The sequence below is a fragment of the Rattus norvegicus genome, chromosome 3, assembly GCF_036323735.1.
Source record: "Rattus norvegicus strain BN/NHsdMcwi chromosome 3, GRCr8, whole genome shotgun sequence".
NCBI lineage: Eukaryota > Metazoa > Chordata > Mammalia > Rodentia > Muridae > Rattus > Rattus norvegicus.
In genome coordinates, this window is record NC_086021.1 from 174,657,879 (window position 1) to 174,673,810 (window position 15,932).

General features: G+C 51.4%; 2 protein-coding genes across 2 annotated transcripts in view; one reads left to right on the plus strand and one right to left on the minus strand.

The window, feature by feature from the left end:
- The window catches only part of Elmo2 (engulfment and cell motility 2), a 273,759-nt gene that overhangs the window by 214,914 nt on the left and 42,913 nt on the right, over window positions 1-15,932 (minus strand). The window lies entirely within an intron of this gene.
- Slc2a10 (solute carrier family 2 member 10) lies at window positions 1,805-14,100 on the plus strand. The gene is given in 5 exon segments (NM_001108963.1): window positions 1,805-1,923; window positions 8,072-9,343; window positions 9,968-10,090; window positions 11,471-11,606; window positions 12,018-14,100. Coding segments are annotated over 5 exon segments (1,611 nt in total). The 5' UTR covers window positions 1,805-1,919; the 3' UTR covers window positions 12,094-14,100.

A 15,932-nucleotide genomic window follows, 5' to 3' on the forward strand; every position in this document is an offset into this window, starting at 1 on the left:
GTTAAGTGAGACTCACCTTGAGGGTCAGGGACCCAGCGTCCTGGCATCTCAGCCCAGCTGTCACATGGCTTGCTTCTCCCTGCAATCTCTTGGTGTACATGCACTAGGGACAGAGAGTAAAGAATTCTGGTCCCGGCGTTCAAACTTTGCAGTCTTTCCAGATTCCAAAGGGCCCTGCCTCAGAAGGTCTGGTCTACAACATCTCTTTGTCAATGACTTTGTTAGGGTTTTACTGCTGTGAACAGACACTAAGGCAAGTCTCATAAAGGACAACATTTCATTGGGGCTGGCTTACAGGTTCAGAGGTTCAGGCCATTATCATCAAGGTGGGAACATGGCAGCATCCAGGCAGGCATGGTGCAGGAGGAGCTGAGAGTTCTACATCTTCATCCGAAGGCTGCTAGTGGAAGACTGGCTTCCAGGCAGCTGGGATGAGGGTCTTAAAGCCCATGCCCACAGTGACACACCTACTCCAACAGGGCCACACCTATTCCAAAAGGGCCACGCCTTCTAATAGTGCCACTCCCTGAGCCAAGTATACACAGACCATCACAATCAAGGTACTTGTGTGTACTTGGCCCTCTTGGAGAAAGTACTCGTAAGGCTGGGCTGGTGTGAATACATTCGTGAGAGAGCCTGTGTGTGAGCACAGGAGAGACTGGGGAAGGCTGTGCTCATTTGACTGCTGAGCCTGCCTGTGGTCTTGGATTAAGATTTACTGACATTGTCCCCAGCCTAGGGGCAAAGCCAACTCTCCCAACCCCCCATTCCACATGGATGTCCAAAGCCATAGGGCAGTAAGCGCAGAACCCTAGATTTCCCTGCCTGCCCAGCCCCCTGGCAGTTCCCTTCCAGTCTTTACCAAGTCTCCCTCTGAGTGGCCCACTTGTCTCCATCCCAACCACTGTCAGCTGCCCAGCTCCCTGTACCCATCAGAATTTGTCTCCTTCAACTGGGATAAAACTCCTCATTCCTGGACTGGGGATATTCTCAGTGACAGAGTACCCGCCTGGCATACAGGAGGGCTTATATTCCACTTCCAGAACTACAGTGAAACCAACACTCTTTAACAGTGCCTCAAGATCTCAGGGTATGGCTCCTGGCCCATCCACTCCTCTCCACTTGACCTCTCTGAACCCCTAGGTTCCAGACCCCCCGCCTTCACTTCAGATGCTCCTTTGTTCCCCACTGACTCCTTTGCCATCCCCTTCACAGTCCCCAGGACCTGGTCTATCAGGCCCCAGTTGAAGTTTTCCTTCCTTAGACAAAGCAACCCAGCCATCCCCAGCTGCCTGGCTGCACACCCAGGCTAATGTTCTGCGGCTGCCCTTCCTTGTGCTCCTCTGACTCCTTTAGATAATTTTCTTCTGCCTTTTCAAGTAAGCTCCGTAGGAACAAGGAATTTGTCTGCCTTATTCCCTGGGCCACCCCAAGTCTGAGCAAGTGTTCCTGTGCTTATCAGGATAGAGAGTGAACGATTCTAAATGCCTGAGATGTCAGAGGTGCTGTGTGGGGCGGGGCGTGTGGGGTGTGGGGGTACACATGGGAGAGGCCCGTCACAGGATGTGTGTGTGTGTGTGTGTGTGTGTGTGTGTGTGTGTGTGTGTGTACACTCGGAAGGCCAGTGAAGGGTGGGCCACAGTGCTGTGGTAACTATTTGCAGAGTGACAGTTTCTCCAGGGAAACTTAAAGTAAGTTCCTTTGTGGAGCAGCAGGGCCGCCACAGCATTGGCTGCCGGGCGGTACCAGGTTCCCCTCTGTCCCGCCCCCCAGGCTCAGGCCGGGCTGGCCGACGTGGCGGAGGGAGGGCGCAGGCCCTAGCTCTGGGGAAAGTTTATCCGCCACGGCTACAGCGGGGATTTGACCAGGACGTGCAGGGCCCAGAGCCCAGCCCGCCTGCCCAGCGCTACTCGCTAGCTATGGGTAAGTCGCGGCCACGGATCTCGGGCCACCCCCACATCCTCCCGGACCCCGCGACAGGCAGGGCGGTCCCCCGCTGTCCATCCGCCTTCCTGGGGAGTGGCCTGACCACAGAGAGCCCCCCAGGAGCCCCAGAGTGATGATTCTGCAGACAGAGTCACTTTGGGATGCTGAGACCATTGGGGGCTCTGCAGACAGCTCCAAGGAGACTCCAGTTATGCAGACTGGGCTATACACCCCGGAGCCAAGTCAGCTAGCAGGTTGCTAAGTACCTCAGTGCTGGGTATTGCCTTAGGGACAGGGCACTGACAGGGGCAGATTAGACAGAACTCCTGGGCTGGATTTGGCTTTGGTGAGAGGAGATAGGTCCACTAATGAGGGGTTCCAGCCAGGAGGACAGGTCTCTGCCACTGCAGGGGATCAAGATTGCTGTTATCTTTTCTGGACTCAGAAACTTAAAGGGATAGTCAGTTTCTCATTCTTCCGTGGACATGAGGTTCAGACCATGCGCCGGGGCTGGGACACACCGTGAACAGGGAGACTGTATTCTCAGTCTCGAGGTGAGGAGCTGGGGACCAGGTAATGAACACGAGCTGTGGAACACACAGAGGTATGAAGGCCGGGAGGTGTGTTCCTTGGGTAGCACAGGAGGCCAAGGCAGACCTGAGGTCTTGTCCAGAAGTGGGTTTTGCTGAGATGGGGCTGGGGGTTGGGCAGAAATGCACATTGGGGTCTAAGCCAGAGGCTCAGCAACTCAGTGGATAAGGGGAGGGGGCTGAGAGGCCAGTAGGGCAGATCATGCCAGGTTCTGAGGGCTGTGAAGAGAACTTTGGATGTCATTCCAAACGACAAGGGAAGCTGGAGGTTTTAAGCTGCAATGGTGGATGGGGTAACTTGTTGTTAAAACTGTGCCCTAGGCTGTTCAGGGCAGAGTCACTGTAGCTAACACTAGGGAGATAGCTGTTATCCCAATTGTAGATAACGCAGTACAGAAAGGCTCGTTCTCTTAGCCCTGTCAGGGAATAAACACTGTTCCTCTAACAGGTTGAAACAGGAGAATTTCAAGGAAAAATTGAGCCAAAGCAAGAACTAACCTCAGACAGGCAATTAGGACTCCCTGGAGATCCATGGCTGGTGTCTGGGACCCACGGTGTCATGGCATGAGCTTCCGTGGGCTTAAACCGCCTTGTCTTTGTCAACTGAGAGACTAAGGACCACATGCCTCTGTTTGAGCTGGCTCCTCTGTGGCTTTCCTTAGTGGACGGTCTGGTACCTCTAATTCCCTAGGATCTCCACGATGAAGTTCTCCCACCAGTTCCAAGGGTGACAGGGTCCTCTGGGATCCACGGCTGCAGTGGCCTGCTGATCCCTGGCATGATGATATAAACCTTGAGGAAACTATTTTCTAAGTGGCTCTGGGCCAGCACAGTATCCCCAAGGGCTCTCTCCTCTCCCAGGAAAGCCTTTTAATTAAGTTTATAGCTTTGGAGTGGATGGAAATTGGTGGATTTCTCAGATGCCCACAAACCATCCAATCTATTAATCCAATACAGTGTGCTTGGCTTATTTTTAAAGGTGTGAATCTCTTCAGGGATCTTGCCTTCCTCAGGCCCAACTTCACACTGGATTCTCAGGCCAGGCTGCCCCGCTCTGGCTCCCAACTCTCACTGTAAACCTGGCAAAAAGCAGTTACCAATGGCTATGTCATAGCCTGAATATGACTACCTGGAAATTCCCATTCAGTTTAGTTGTTTAAAAATCACTTCTAAAAAAGTTGTGTGTGTGTATGTGTGTGCACACATGCGTGTATATGAAAGAAAGAGGTGGTGATGATGGTGTGTGTGTGTGTGTGTGTGTGAGAGAGAGAGAGAGAGAGAGGTGATGGTAGTGGTGGTGGTGTGTGTGTGTACACATGTGTGTGAAAGAGAGGTGATGATGGTGGTGGTGGTGGTGGGATGTGTGTGTATGCATGTGTGTGTATACATGTGTATGTGAGAGAGGTGATGATGATGGTGGTCGTGGTGGCGGAGGTAGGTGTGTGTGTGTGTGTGTGCATGTGTGTGTGAGAGAGGTGATGATGATGGTGGTTGTGGTGGTGGAGGTGGTGTGTGTGTGTGTGTGTGTGTGTGTGTGTGTATGGGTGGGAAGAGGGTGCAGGAGTACACATGCCATCCTGTGCATATGGAGATCAGAGAACAGCCTCAGGTAATCAGTCTGCTCTCACCTTGTCGAGCCAGGGCCTCTTTGGTTGTTGTTGTTGCTCTGCGAGCTCCAGGTTAGCTGCCTCCACGCTTCTGGGTGACTCTACCATTTCTGTGTCCCACCTTGGCAGAGGAATGTTGGTATTACAGATGCGGCAACCACATCTGGCTTTCTGTGTATTCTAGGACTCAAACTCCAGGCTTATTCAGCAAGCAGTTTTACCTGCTTTTAGACAGTCTCACTGGACCTAAAATATGACTTTTAAATTTAGATCTCCAAAGAGTCTCTCAGGCTGCCAACAAGTCATACATAAATTCTCTGCTGGAATGTAACAAATGGTGTCTAGTCCAGTTCTGAGTAGAACTTTCATTCCTGTCTGAAGCCTCATGGGCCTGGCCGTCAGTGCCTACATTCCTGTTGGTGTTCTGGTCTTCTGAGCTTCTGCAGGACACGTTCAATAAGCCCTGATAATAGTGTTCTTGGGCTTCTCTAGTCCATATCCCTAAACTCTTGCAACCCTTCCCACAAACCATAAGTCCCATAGGTTTAAGAACCACCAGGTACAGCCTCAGCAGCAACCCCACTTCTGGCACCAATCACCTTTTTAGCTACTCTCCGTAGCTGCGGCCCAAATACTAGAGAGAATAATTTGAAAGTAGCCAAGGCTTATTTTGACTTCCCAGTTTTAGAGTGTTTGGTCCATGGTGTCTTGGTCTACTGCATAAAGGCAGGATCGTGTGGTAGAGGAAGCATAGAGCAAGGGGTCCTTTTACCTCGTGGTGGAATGGAAGCAAAGGGTAGAGAAGGGCAGTGAGTCGGTGATTTACTTCTTCCAGACAGGTTCCACATCTTAATGTTTCCAGAACCTTCCCAAACACCACCACCAACAGGGGATCAAGTTCCCCAACAACACAAGCTTTTTGTGGGTTCAATTCATACATAAGCTCTAGTAATCACCTCATGTCGCCTCTGAGAGTGAACTTGAGGGACCAAAGGAGGTGAGGATAGTGTGTTTTGTTTTATAAAGAGATAAGAGAAGCCAGGGATATGTCTTCAGGCTCATGCTAAGGCATTCCTTCCCCACCTGAAGTACGACAGTATAGTATAGAGTAGAGTTTATTCAGGACATAGGGAGGGGAGTTGAGAGAAAGTTAGAGGGGGGAGAGGGAGGGAGGGAGAAAGGGAAGGAGGAGGAGGAGGAAGAGGAAGAAGAGAGGAGGAAGAGGGGGAGAAGGAGGAGAGGCTGGCCATGAACAAATGGAGAAAGTGGGGAGGGGAATGGGGAGAGAGGGGGAAGAGGGTAAGGAGCAGGAGCAAGAGGAGAAGAGAAGGGAGCAAGAACACAAGAGCAAGAGAGAGGAGGGGGCAAGCAGCCAGGTAACTAGTGGGGTGGAACCTAGAAGAAATGACAACACAGTGGGCCAGGCAGTGGGTGCTTCCTTCATGAAGAAAGAAGGTGAAAATCGCATCGATTTTTCCACCATGAGCATTTTGCCTCTTCATAAAAATTGTCTGACACCCAGGAAGAGACAGGAAGGAGAGATCAGAATAAAATCCTATCGCACAAACATTTGTCATCTAGGGGTGCTGATGGCCTGATTTTGCCTCTTGCAAAGGCCTCTCCTTTTTCTGGTCATGAGTTCATTCCCTCATTGGTAATACCAAGGCACATCTCATAACGCCGTGGTAAGACACAAATGAGCTGTTAAAGCTTAGTAATCAAAGTGACACCTGGACCAGAGACTGCTCTCAGCAAATCTAGCGGTCGGTCGTGTTACCAAAGTTCTCCTTGTCGGCAGTGGGGGTGGGGTAGTAGATGTTGCTATCTGCTTCTAGATGCTTCCAGAAATATCTGTGCATAAAGGTGTGAATTAAAACGTAAGGATGACCTGCACAACTCCAATGCCAATGTGGCAATCACCAAACACACGAGTTATTAATATTATTAATAGTAATGAAAGGAATTTTATTCCGAAGTCATGGGCACGAAGAGACTGTTTTTCTAAGTAAATTTATGGAAATGAAGCCCGACACCTTCCATCACCTTAGCTGCCATTCAAATGCCCAGTCGCCCACACGCGGCTGGTTACTACTGTATGCAACAGCGCAGGTGTAGAGGCTTCTATGTTCTAGAACATTCCGTGAAAAGCAGGCTTGGCATCGAAAAGCAGCGTCTTGAGTGGGCAATGTGGAGAGCTTGGCTGATACATTTAAATTGTTCTTTGCGAAGCAGGCCGAACTGGATAGCATCCAGTTCTAAGCGCTTGGGGTTAAGTGTTCTGGAAACATGGATGGGGCTCTGAAGGTTGGGTGTCCCTTCATGAATAAAGTTAGGAACCTGCCTTTGAGGATGAGGGTGGGAGAGATCTCGGCTGACAAACACTGCATCACTGGGCTGTGCTTGCCTCCAGTGTCCCTGCTCACAGTCCCTTTAAAATCCCTCACCATTTGTATTTTCTGTCTCTCCTTCCTCACTCTGTGCAAACCCTCAAGGCTTCATGACCAACAACTATGGATTCTCCCACCACCTACCATCTCATTAACATTTGATTTTAAATTCACGAACTCCACTTGTTCCTTGGGGCTATTTTTCTTGCAACTTTTCTCCTTCCCTTTCTTGGAGATATAATTTATTGTCAGGTTATTTTGAGGTTTCTGATGAAAATCACCTGGCTGTCTCTTTGACTACATCCCACAGTCATGGGCATGTGGCCTTTCTGTCCCTGTAGATGGCTATTTTTATCTTATTCCTCTGCCTTCTCTGCTAGTTAGTTGTGTTTTGAGACAGGGTCTTGCTGTGTAGACCAGGCTGGCCCCAAACTTGTACTACTTCTGCCTGCTATGCTCATGGCCTACTTATGTCTCATAAGAACACAGAGTTTCATGATTCTTTTTTTTTTTCTTTTTCTTTTTTTTCGGAGCTGGGGACTGAACCCAGGGCCTTGCGCTTGCTAGGCAAGCGCTCTACCACTGAGCTAAATCCCCAACTGAGTTTCATGATTCTTAAGGAGGGTGGTAACTGGTCAGATGTGCACCCTGATTTCCAAAAACCGATTTTCCATTCCTTTGGCAATCTATCAATAACACTCAGGGCTTCATTCACTGTAGACAAGTGTTCCACCCCGAGGCCCACACGGCTTCACCCACCCCCAACCCCACACCTCCCTCATGTAAAGCAGAGCTCAGCAGGGCTCCTCCATTGCCCAGTGCTGATGGTGTGAAGTCCTCACCTGAAATGATATGAACTTTATCAGTTGTCTGGCTCACGGTCCTGGACAATACCACAGCAGTGCCAGGATTGGGAGCCCAGCCAGCATGTGATAGATGCTGGATGGTGGCTCTCTGCAACAACATGGCAACCAATGGACTGTGAAGATGGTGGGAAATGGATGGGTCTGTGGATAGATGGGTCAATGAACCAATGGGTGGTTGGGCAAATTAAAGGGGAAATGGAGAGATAGATGGATGGATGGGTGGGTGGATACAAGAGATGGGAGGGTGGATAGGTAAATGCGCGACTGCATGGTTTGGTAAACATAAGGAAGGAAGGAAAAAAGAGAGGGATGAGTATGTCTGTTGGCAGGAGGAAGGGAGGGAGGAAAGTAGGATGGATGAATGCATGGATGAACGCAAGGATGAATGGATAGACAGAGGTATATGTGGGTGGATGGATAAAGGAAGAGAAGGAGGGAAAAAGGAGGAGTAGGTAGATGGGTGGAAAAAGGAAGGGTGTATGGAGACAGGCTGAGCAGGCAGATGGCTGTCTGGATGTTTAGAGTAAGGGATGGAAGGATGGATGGATGTGTCAGTGGATAGAAGGGAGGAAGGCAGGTGGTTGAACAGTAGACAGCCGGACAGCTGGAGGGCTGACAGACAGAAGGGAAGAAGTGACACGCAGACCCTCTATGACAGTCAATATGAGCCCTGCCCTTTCATTTTGTTTCCCCAGGCCTTGGCCCGACTGTCCTCCCGCTCTGTGCCTCCGTGTCTCTGCTGGGGGGCCTGACCTTTGGCTATGAGCTGGCTGTCATATCCGGTGCCCTCCTACCACTGCAGCTGGACTTCGGGCTGAGCTGCCTGGAACAGGAGCTCCTGGTGGGCAGCCTGCTCTTGGGTGCTTTCCTCGCCTCCCTTGTCGGGGGCTTCCTCATTGACTGCTATGGCAGGAGACGAGCCATCTTGGGGAGCAATGTGGTGCTGCTGGCTGGCAGCCTGATTCTGGGTCTGGCCGGCTCCCTTCCCTGGCTTCTCCTGGGCCGCTCATCCGTGGGCTTCGCCATCTCTCTGTCTTCCATGGCTTGCTGTATCTACGTGTCAGAGTTGGTGGGGCCGAGGCAGCGGGGCGTGCTGGTATCCCTCTACGAGGTGGGCATCACTGTGGGCATCCTGTTCTCCTATGGCCTCAACTACGTCCTGGCTGGCAGGCCTTGGGGCTGGAGGCACATGTTTGGCTGGGCGGCTGCACCCGCTCTTCTACAGTCACTCAGCCTCTTCTTTCTCCCTGCTGGTGCAGAAGGCACAGCAGCCCGCCAAGACCTCATCCCACTCCAGGGAGGGGAGACCAGCAAACTGGGCCTGGTGAAGGCACAGTACACCTTTCTGGACCTCTTCAGGGCTCAGGACGGCATGTGGAGCCGCACAGTAGTGGGGCTGGGGCTAGTGTTGTTCCAGCAGCTAACAGGGCAACCCAACGTGTTATATTATGCCTCCACCATATTTCGCTCTGTTGGCTTCCATGGGGGCTCCTCAGCTGTGCTGGCTTCTGTGGGGCTTGGTACTGTGAAGGTGGTTGCCACCCTGATCGCCACGGGGCTGGTGGACCGTGTAGGCCGTAGAGCCCTTCTACTCTCTGGTTGTGCTCTCATGGCCTTGTCTGTCAGTGGCATAGGCCTAGTTAGCTTTGCTGTGTCCCTGGATTCTGGCCCCAGCTGCCTGGCCACATCCAACACCAGCCAGCAGGTGGACCTGCCTCAAACCCCGGGTCTGCTTGTGCGTACATCTCTACCACCAGTGCTACACACCAGTGGAGATCAAGGACAACCAGTCCGGTCAGTCACTGAGAGACCCATCCATCCAGTCATCACAGCGTCCCTGGGACCAGCTCTGAATATTGACTCCTCAGTGCCCACTAGTCCCATCCCGGAGCATACCCTCCTCTGCTGGTCTGCACTGGTTTGCATGATGGTCTACGTGAGCGCCTTCTCCTTTGGGTTTGGACCAGGTAGGAGGGCTTATAGGGCAGGGAGATCCAGAGCTTTCTGTCCCTTTCAGTGGGCCTTATTAGTCTAGGGACACTTAGGCTGAGGCTCCAGGGTTCCTTGCATATATAAACCCCCATTAGCTTAAACCCAACAGTACCTGTAAGTTTTTAAGCCCCACCCCCTTCCCCCAACCCCCACCCCTGGCACCATAATTTAAACTTCAAGTCTCTTCAATCCTTAGATCTATACCCGAGTGGTTCCATCGGAAGGACTGGCTTGAAGAGAATGTAATGAATCAGATAAAAACCAGACATACGGGGTTGGGGATTTAGCTCAGTGGTAGAGCGCTTGCCTAGCAAGCACAAGGCCCTGGGTTTGGTCCCCAGCTCCGAAAGAAAAAAAAAGAAAAAAAAAAAAAAACAGACATACGAGTTTGCCTAGGACCCTTCTGCTCTTGGCACTGAATGTCTTATGTCCCAGGAACCTGAGACCTCGGCTATTCACAGGATTCCTGTAGAAGCACAGAGGGTGTGCAGTTGAGAGAATCTGAGACCAGGAGTATGACACAGGCCTTGACTAACAAGGGTGGGAGGTGGCCTGTTCAGTTCATGGGTGCCCAGAATCTCTCTTGCTCTCGCCTCCAGTAACCTGGCTGGTCCTCAGTGAGATCTATCCGGTGGAGATCCGAGGGCGAGCCTTCGCCTTCTGCAGCAGCTTCAACTGGGCAGCTAACCTCTTCATCAGCCTGTCCTTCCTCGACCTTATCGGTGAGCACTCTGGCCTCATCCTAGGTGGGGTCCAGCTGGACCCTGCGACAGTTCTCTCCAGAGCTAAAGCGACCAAATTCGCTGGGTCACAGCGGCCTGAAACCTGATGCAGCCCACTTGTGAATTGAAAGGGACTATTTTATCTCAGGTCACCTAAATGAGCCGGGTGGGTGGCTTCAAGCAAGGCCAGTCCTGGGTTTTCCTACTCCAGGGTCTGTCCTTCATTATCTCTCAGTCTGCTATCCCCATTACCCCACCTCCCACCCCACCCCCACTGCCCCCACCCGCCCCCCCACCCACCCTCACCAGCCCCCCTACCCACCCTCACCAGCCCCCCCACCCGCCCCCCACCCCCACCCCCACCCCTACCCCCACCCCGCAGCCAGCATGCCTTGGGGCACCTCTCTCATAAGCTGCAGCCCAAGTCCTGGGTCCTGTTCCCATTGGCTCAACGAGATCACCTGCCCCTCCTAGAACCAATGGCCTGCTCTTCTGATGCCCAGAGGCTCCTTCACCCTGGCCATTCTTAGGACTGGGTTACTTGCCTACTTCCGGTGGTCAAGTGTTTGCATGTCTAGCTCGTGAGGCTGTGTGGACATTTTGGAGACGCCACCCACATGACAGTCTCCCAGCCTTCCTTCGTTGCTGTGTGGGATGGATATGTGAAATGGATAAAAAGACAAAATCAGGAGGGAGGAAAGAGGAAGGACCCATCAAGAGCCCTCAAGCCTCGCGTCATGGATGGGGAAATAATTTCTAAGTCCAGCCTGGTGTCCGAGGACTGAAGCCTGGCCCTACAGACCCAGCCTAGGGCAGATTCCACTTCTACAGGAGGGTGATGGAAAGGATAATTGTGGCTGCCAGAGAGAAAGACACCCTCGCAGAACCTGGCTTCCCCTCTATAGAGAGTCCCTTCCTTCAAGTCCCCTCTCTATGTCATGGGCCCACTGACTTTAGAAGCTGCCCGTGGAGGTCTCTCTGATATGGTCCAGAACCCCTAGTTCTGAGCTGGAGCAGTAGCTCGCGTCTTCCTGTTCTGGCTCAGGTCTAGTCTAGACCAACTGTAGCTCAAATTTCAAGGTGACCCTTTGTGGCCTTCTAGAGCAGAAATTCTGGAGCGGCCTCTAATAGGCCCTGCAGCTAGCCACTCCTCCACATGGGTATTCTGACTCTCAGGGCTCTTTCTCTCCTTACAAGTTGTCCTCACTGTGTTGGTGGCCCCAGCCTCAGGGACAGCCTGTCACATTCTGGCTGAAAAGTCCTTACCTGAGGACTTCTTAGCCCTCTGCAAACTGGCAGCCCCGACCTGTGCGTGGGTGGACTACTGGCTCTCCATCTAGGACCTGCTCCTGACCCACACTCCCAACATCGTGTCCCAAGGTGCCATCGGCTTGGCCTGGACCTTCCTGCTGTATGGGCTGACCGCTGTCCTTGGCTTAGCTTTCATCTACTTACTCGTTCCTGAAACAAAAGGACAGTCGCTGGCTGAAATAGAGCAGCAGTTTCAGATGAGGAGGTATGTGGTGGATGAGGGGTGGGGGTTGGGACGGCACCTCAAAAGTGGGGGTCCTTCAGGACCTCAGACTCCTCTTTCTATTGCTGGATGATCACATCTCCTGTCACCCCCCACCCTCACCCCTTCACCGCCCATCCCGGATCCCCGCTGCTTTCCTTCAGTTATTTTGTACCATTAGTGTTGGCGCTGCATTGACTTAAGGCTCAGCTCCCCTGGATTTGTGTGTGTGTGTGGATTTGCCCTGCATGTGTAACCATGTGAAAGCATTGTACCACTGAGCTCCATCCCAGCCCTGGCTTTTGTTTTTGAGACAGAGCCCCACCCTGTAGGGTGGGGACAACGATGTCCGCTGCTTCCTGCTCAGGGAGAGCCCAGGTCTGCCGCTCTCTGATTCTACGGTTTCCTTGGCAGGTTCCCTCTGAGCTTTGGCCACAGGCAGCACAGCGGTATTCAGTACCGCCGCCTGGAGGTCTCCTCAGCCTCCTGAGGGGTCCGTCTGCTTGGAAGATGCTGGGACATTGGTTTCTGCAGCCCAGCTCCAGATCCCTGCCTGCTGGGGCCTGGAACTCATGATCTAGAATTCCTTCTGTAGAGAGCCCTGCTCCAGAGGCTGCCTCTTACCAGGGAGAGAGATGAGCACCAAACTCTCCCTTTTGAGTGTGAGACTTCAAGGGCTCTGGAAGCTCTAGTTCCGTGCCTCAGTTTCCCTGTGGAGTTGGCTTGTCTGCCATGTTTATAAGGACATGGTGTGGTGTGTTCACCAAGTGCTTCTCAGAAGACCTGGGAAGGAGGTGTCCCCTACCACCAGCCCAGACCAGCAGAGGCTGAGTCTCCACCTTCCTCATCCCCTTGCCGGGGTCTTGTGATCCAGAACCCGTATTCACCACCGCCTTCCTCTTGCCCAAGATATTTATCAGGTGCTGGGACTCTGACTGGGGACAGCAGGCTGTAACCAAGATGGCTTTATGACCCTGCCTCAGCTTCCCCCTGAAACCCTGTGTCTTACGGACTAGGCTGCTCCTAAGATCCCTTCTCCACAAGGACGGAAGTCTCAGAGCAGGGACATAATAAGCACTCGGTGAGGGCCCCCATCAAATGGCTCTGGGGACAGGAGCTTTTTTTTTAACAGAGTGCATCTCAGTTCCAGAGTCTAGCACTCTGGAACGTAAGAGCTGAACCACGACACGTGACAAGCACTAGGAACCCCACGGTTCCCGGGTTTCAGCAAGGGGCTTTGAATGAAGGAAGGGTTTAGAGGGACTCATCCATGTGTTGGCTGTTGTGGCTTCTACTTTGGGTGCTAATGACTCCCTACGGCCTCAGTTTATTTGTCTGCAGAATGGGCACAGTCGTACCCCTCAGGATATCTTGACTTACCCCATCTCTCCCAGGAGGGTCTTCAGTGAGGTCCTGGGGGCTTCCGCTCACCCTGTTACACAGGGCTCTTCTTCAGGGCATTGTAAAAAGGGTCAGTCAGCTGGAGACAAGCAAGTGGCTCAAGTCAGAGTTGCCATAAGGAGGACGTCAGTAACATAGTTTGTTCCTGGATACTGGGTAGCTGACCTCACCAGCACTGTCAGCCAAGCCTGATCTGGTGACCACACTCTCTAGATATTTCATTCATGACCAATGGCGTGCTGGATTAAGCCTGTGCTGGCTCCCCAGAGCCGACTCCCACACAGTCAAGATTTCTACAGACAGGGTGCTAAGCACTGCAATCGTTGTGAAAGTGTTCTAGTTGATAGTAAATGTCATTATAGTAGTCAGTGACATCATCACTGCCTACGTGATGGTGCATGCCTGTAATCCGAGCACTCGGGGCTTAAGGATTGAGTGTTGTAGACCAGCCTGGCTTCAAACTGAAACCTTGTCCAAACAAATCGATAGGAGAATACAAAACCTGAGCCCGCGTTGCCACCTCCTAAGGTCTCTGCCGGCTTCTCCCTCCTCCGTGCTGCCGGGATGTCTTCATGTAGGTCTGACAGAGACAGAGGCAGGTATATGTTTTCCACTTAAGCACTCAGTGTCTTCACAATGAACCAACCCTGGGTGAGCCTCTGCATTCCAGAGGTTAGGGAACACTGTAGACCAGGGCTTGGTTTATCGTTTGTTTTTTTTCTGGAGTTAGGAACTGCTGGGTCAAGTGTTAATTATATAAATTAAACTCAAAGAAGCCTCCTGTTGTAGCTGGTATGTTGAAAACATCGCAGAAAACGGTGTGTGTGTGTGTGTGTGTGTGTGTGTGTGTGTGTGTGTGTGAGAGAGAGAGAGAGAGAGAGAGAATATTCTATTGGTCAGTTCAGCAGACACTTGCTCTTTGCCTCAATGGAGGGAAGGGCCCTGATACGCACGCATCTTACCTTCTGGAATGTGTGTCTGTCACCTAGCCCCAACTGCACGCTGACTGCTTACAGAATGCTCTTCAGACGAAATGTTTTCTCACACAAAGATGTGTCATTTAACAGTGTGTTTTGAAATAAATTATCTTGAAGACAAACGTGTGTGGCGGTGATTTATATTTCCGCACAATTGCATCCGTGTTGTCGACTGAGTATCAAGCCTCACTCTAAGCCCCAGAGTGGGGTGTGGAATAGACACCGTCGCTGAACTTATTCTGACATTCTGGTTGGGTGATTGTTCCATAAGAAAGCGAAGGAAATGAGGCAGAGGGGAAAAGAAGGAGAGAAAACAGAAGGCAGCGAGGAAAAAAATCATCGATTGACAGAGACATGGGAACAGCAAGAGCCTCTCCAGTCCCCAAACCTTTTTGTTTCCACACTTTCGGAAACACTACAAACTCTAAAATTAAAAGGTTAAGAGCTGCCCTTGGTCTGGAGAGATGGCTCAGTGGTTAAGAGCACTGACTGCTCTTCCAGAGGTCCTGAGTTCAAATCCCAGCAACCACATGGTGGCTCACAACCGTCTGTCATTGGATCTGGCGCCCTCTTCTGGTGTGTCTGAAGACAGTGACAGTGTACTTACATAAAATAAATAAATAAATCTTAAAAAAAAAAAAAAAAAAAGAACTGCCCTTGTCTTGCATGTTACAAAGAATGTTTGGTCTCTGCTTCCTTTCTCCATTGTGCACATTTAACCTCAACTCTTGGGAGGCCGGGGTGATGGATCTCTGGGAGTTCTAGGTCAGTCAGAGAGACAGTGAGACAAAACAAAACAAACAAAAAAGCCCTACAAAGATAAACAGAAGTGCCACCGTGGCCCTGGCTGTCCCAGAACCGACTGTATAGTCCAATCTGGCTTCAAACTCACAGAGATCCCTCTGCCTCTGTCTCCCTCCCGAGTGCTGGGATTAAAGGTGCTTCTCACCATGCCCCATGTCCAAAGAAGCTGAGTTCAGAAACACAGTATCCTGGCCAAGATCAAGAGCAGAGTCCGTGATTTCTTTCATCGTTTGGCTGTTTCTTCTCTGTGTGGAGAGACTTGGGTTGTACGTGCTCCAAGGCAACATTCCAGTTTTCCTGGCAAAGACTGAGTTTGCCAGTGGAAACGAAAATGTTTTCATTTTCTTTCTCGCCCGCCTCTAGGCCTCTCAGCTTTCTCTACGTGTGCATCTCCTCTGTGTTCAGTCCGTGAAGTTGCTAAGTTCTTCCAGACTTATGGGCCAGACACCACCCTAAATCTCTGAGTTTGACTGTCTGGGCTGGTGGTTACCGAGATGTGATCCAATAAACTTTGACTCCACCTGTCAATCAGATGTCAACTTCTGGGGACGGGGAGAACTTGGCAACAGTGCTGAATTTGGGTGCCACATTGTCCTTGTCATCCGCCGAGACCGAGCTGGGCACAGAACAAGTTGCTAAGCCAGCCTTGGTTGTTGAGGTTTGGTCTTTCCCTATGTATTGTAATGCTAACTACTGGCCCCCAAGTTCTGGTTGCCCCCAGGGACGAGAGAATCTGCACACATACAAGTGACGTTTAGTGACCTTGTCCCCTCGTGTTATCCCTAATTGGTGAATAAAGACACCTACAGCCAATAGCAGGCAGAGGAGAGAGAGGCAGAGTTTGGATTGTAGGCCTTGGGCTCTGAGGAGACCATGAAGGGTGGGAAAGAGACTGTGGGAAGAGAAGGTCAGTCATGCAAACACAGCTGTGAAGGCTGGCCAATTGGAGTTCAGAGCTGCCCAGATGGACCATGACAAATTCTAATTTGGGGTTATCGATGGAGTAGTAGATTCAAATAGCTTAGAGGATAGATATCTGCCACGTTTTACTGCTGACTGAGGTTTATTAGAAATATAAAGGTCGAGTGTCTTTCATCTGGAAACCGAAGGATACGAAGTGGGGTAGAAACCCCCGGTTTGAGGTCAA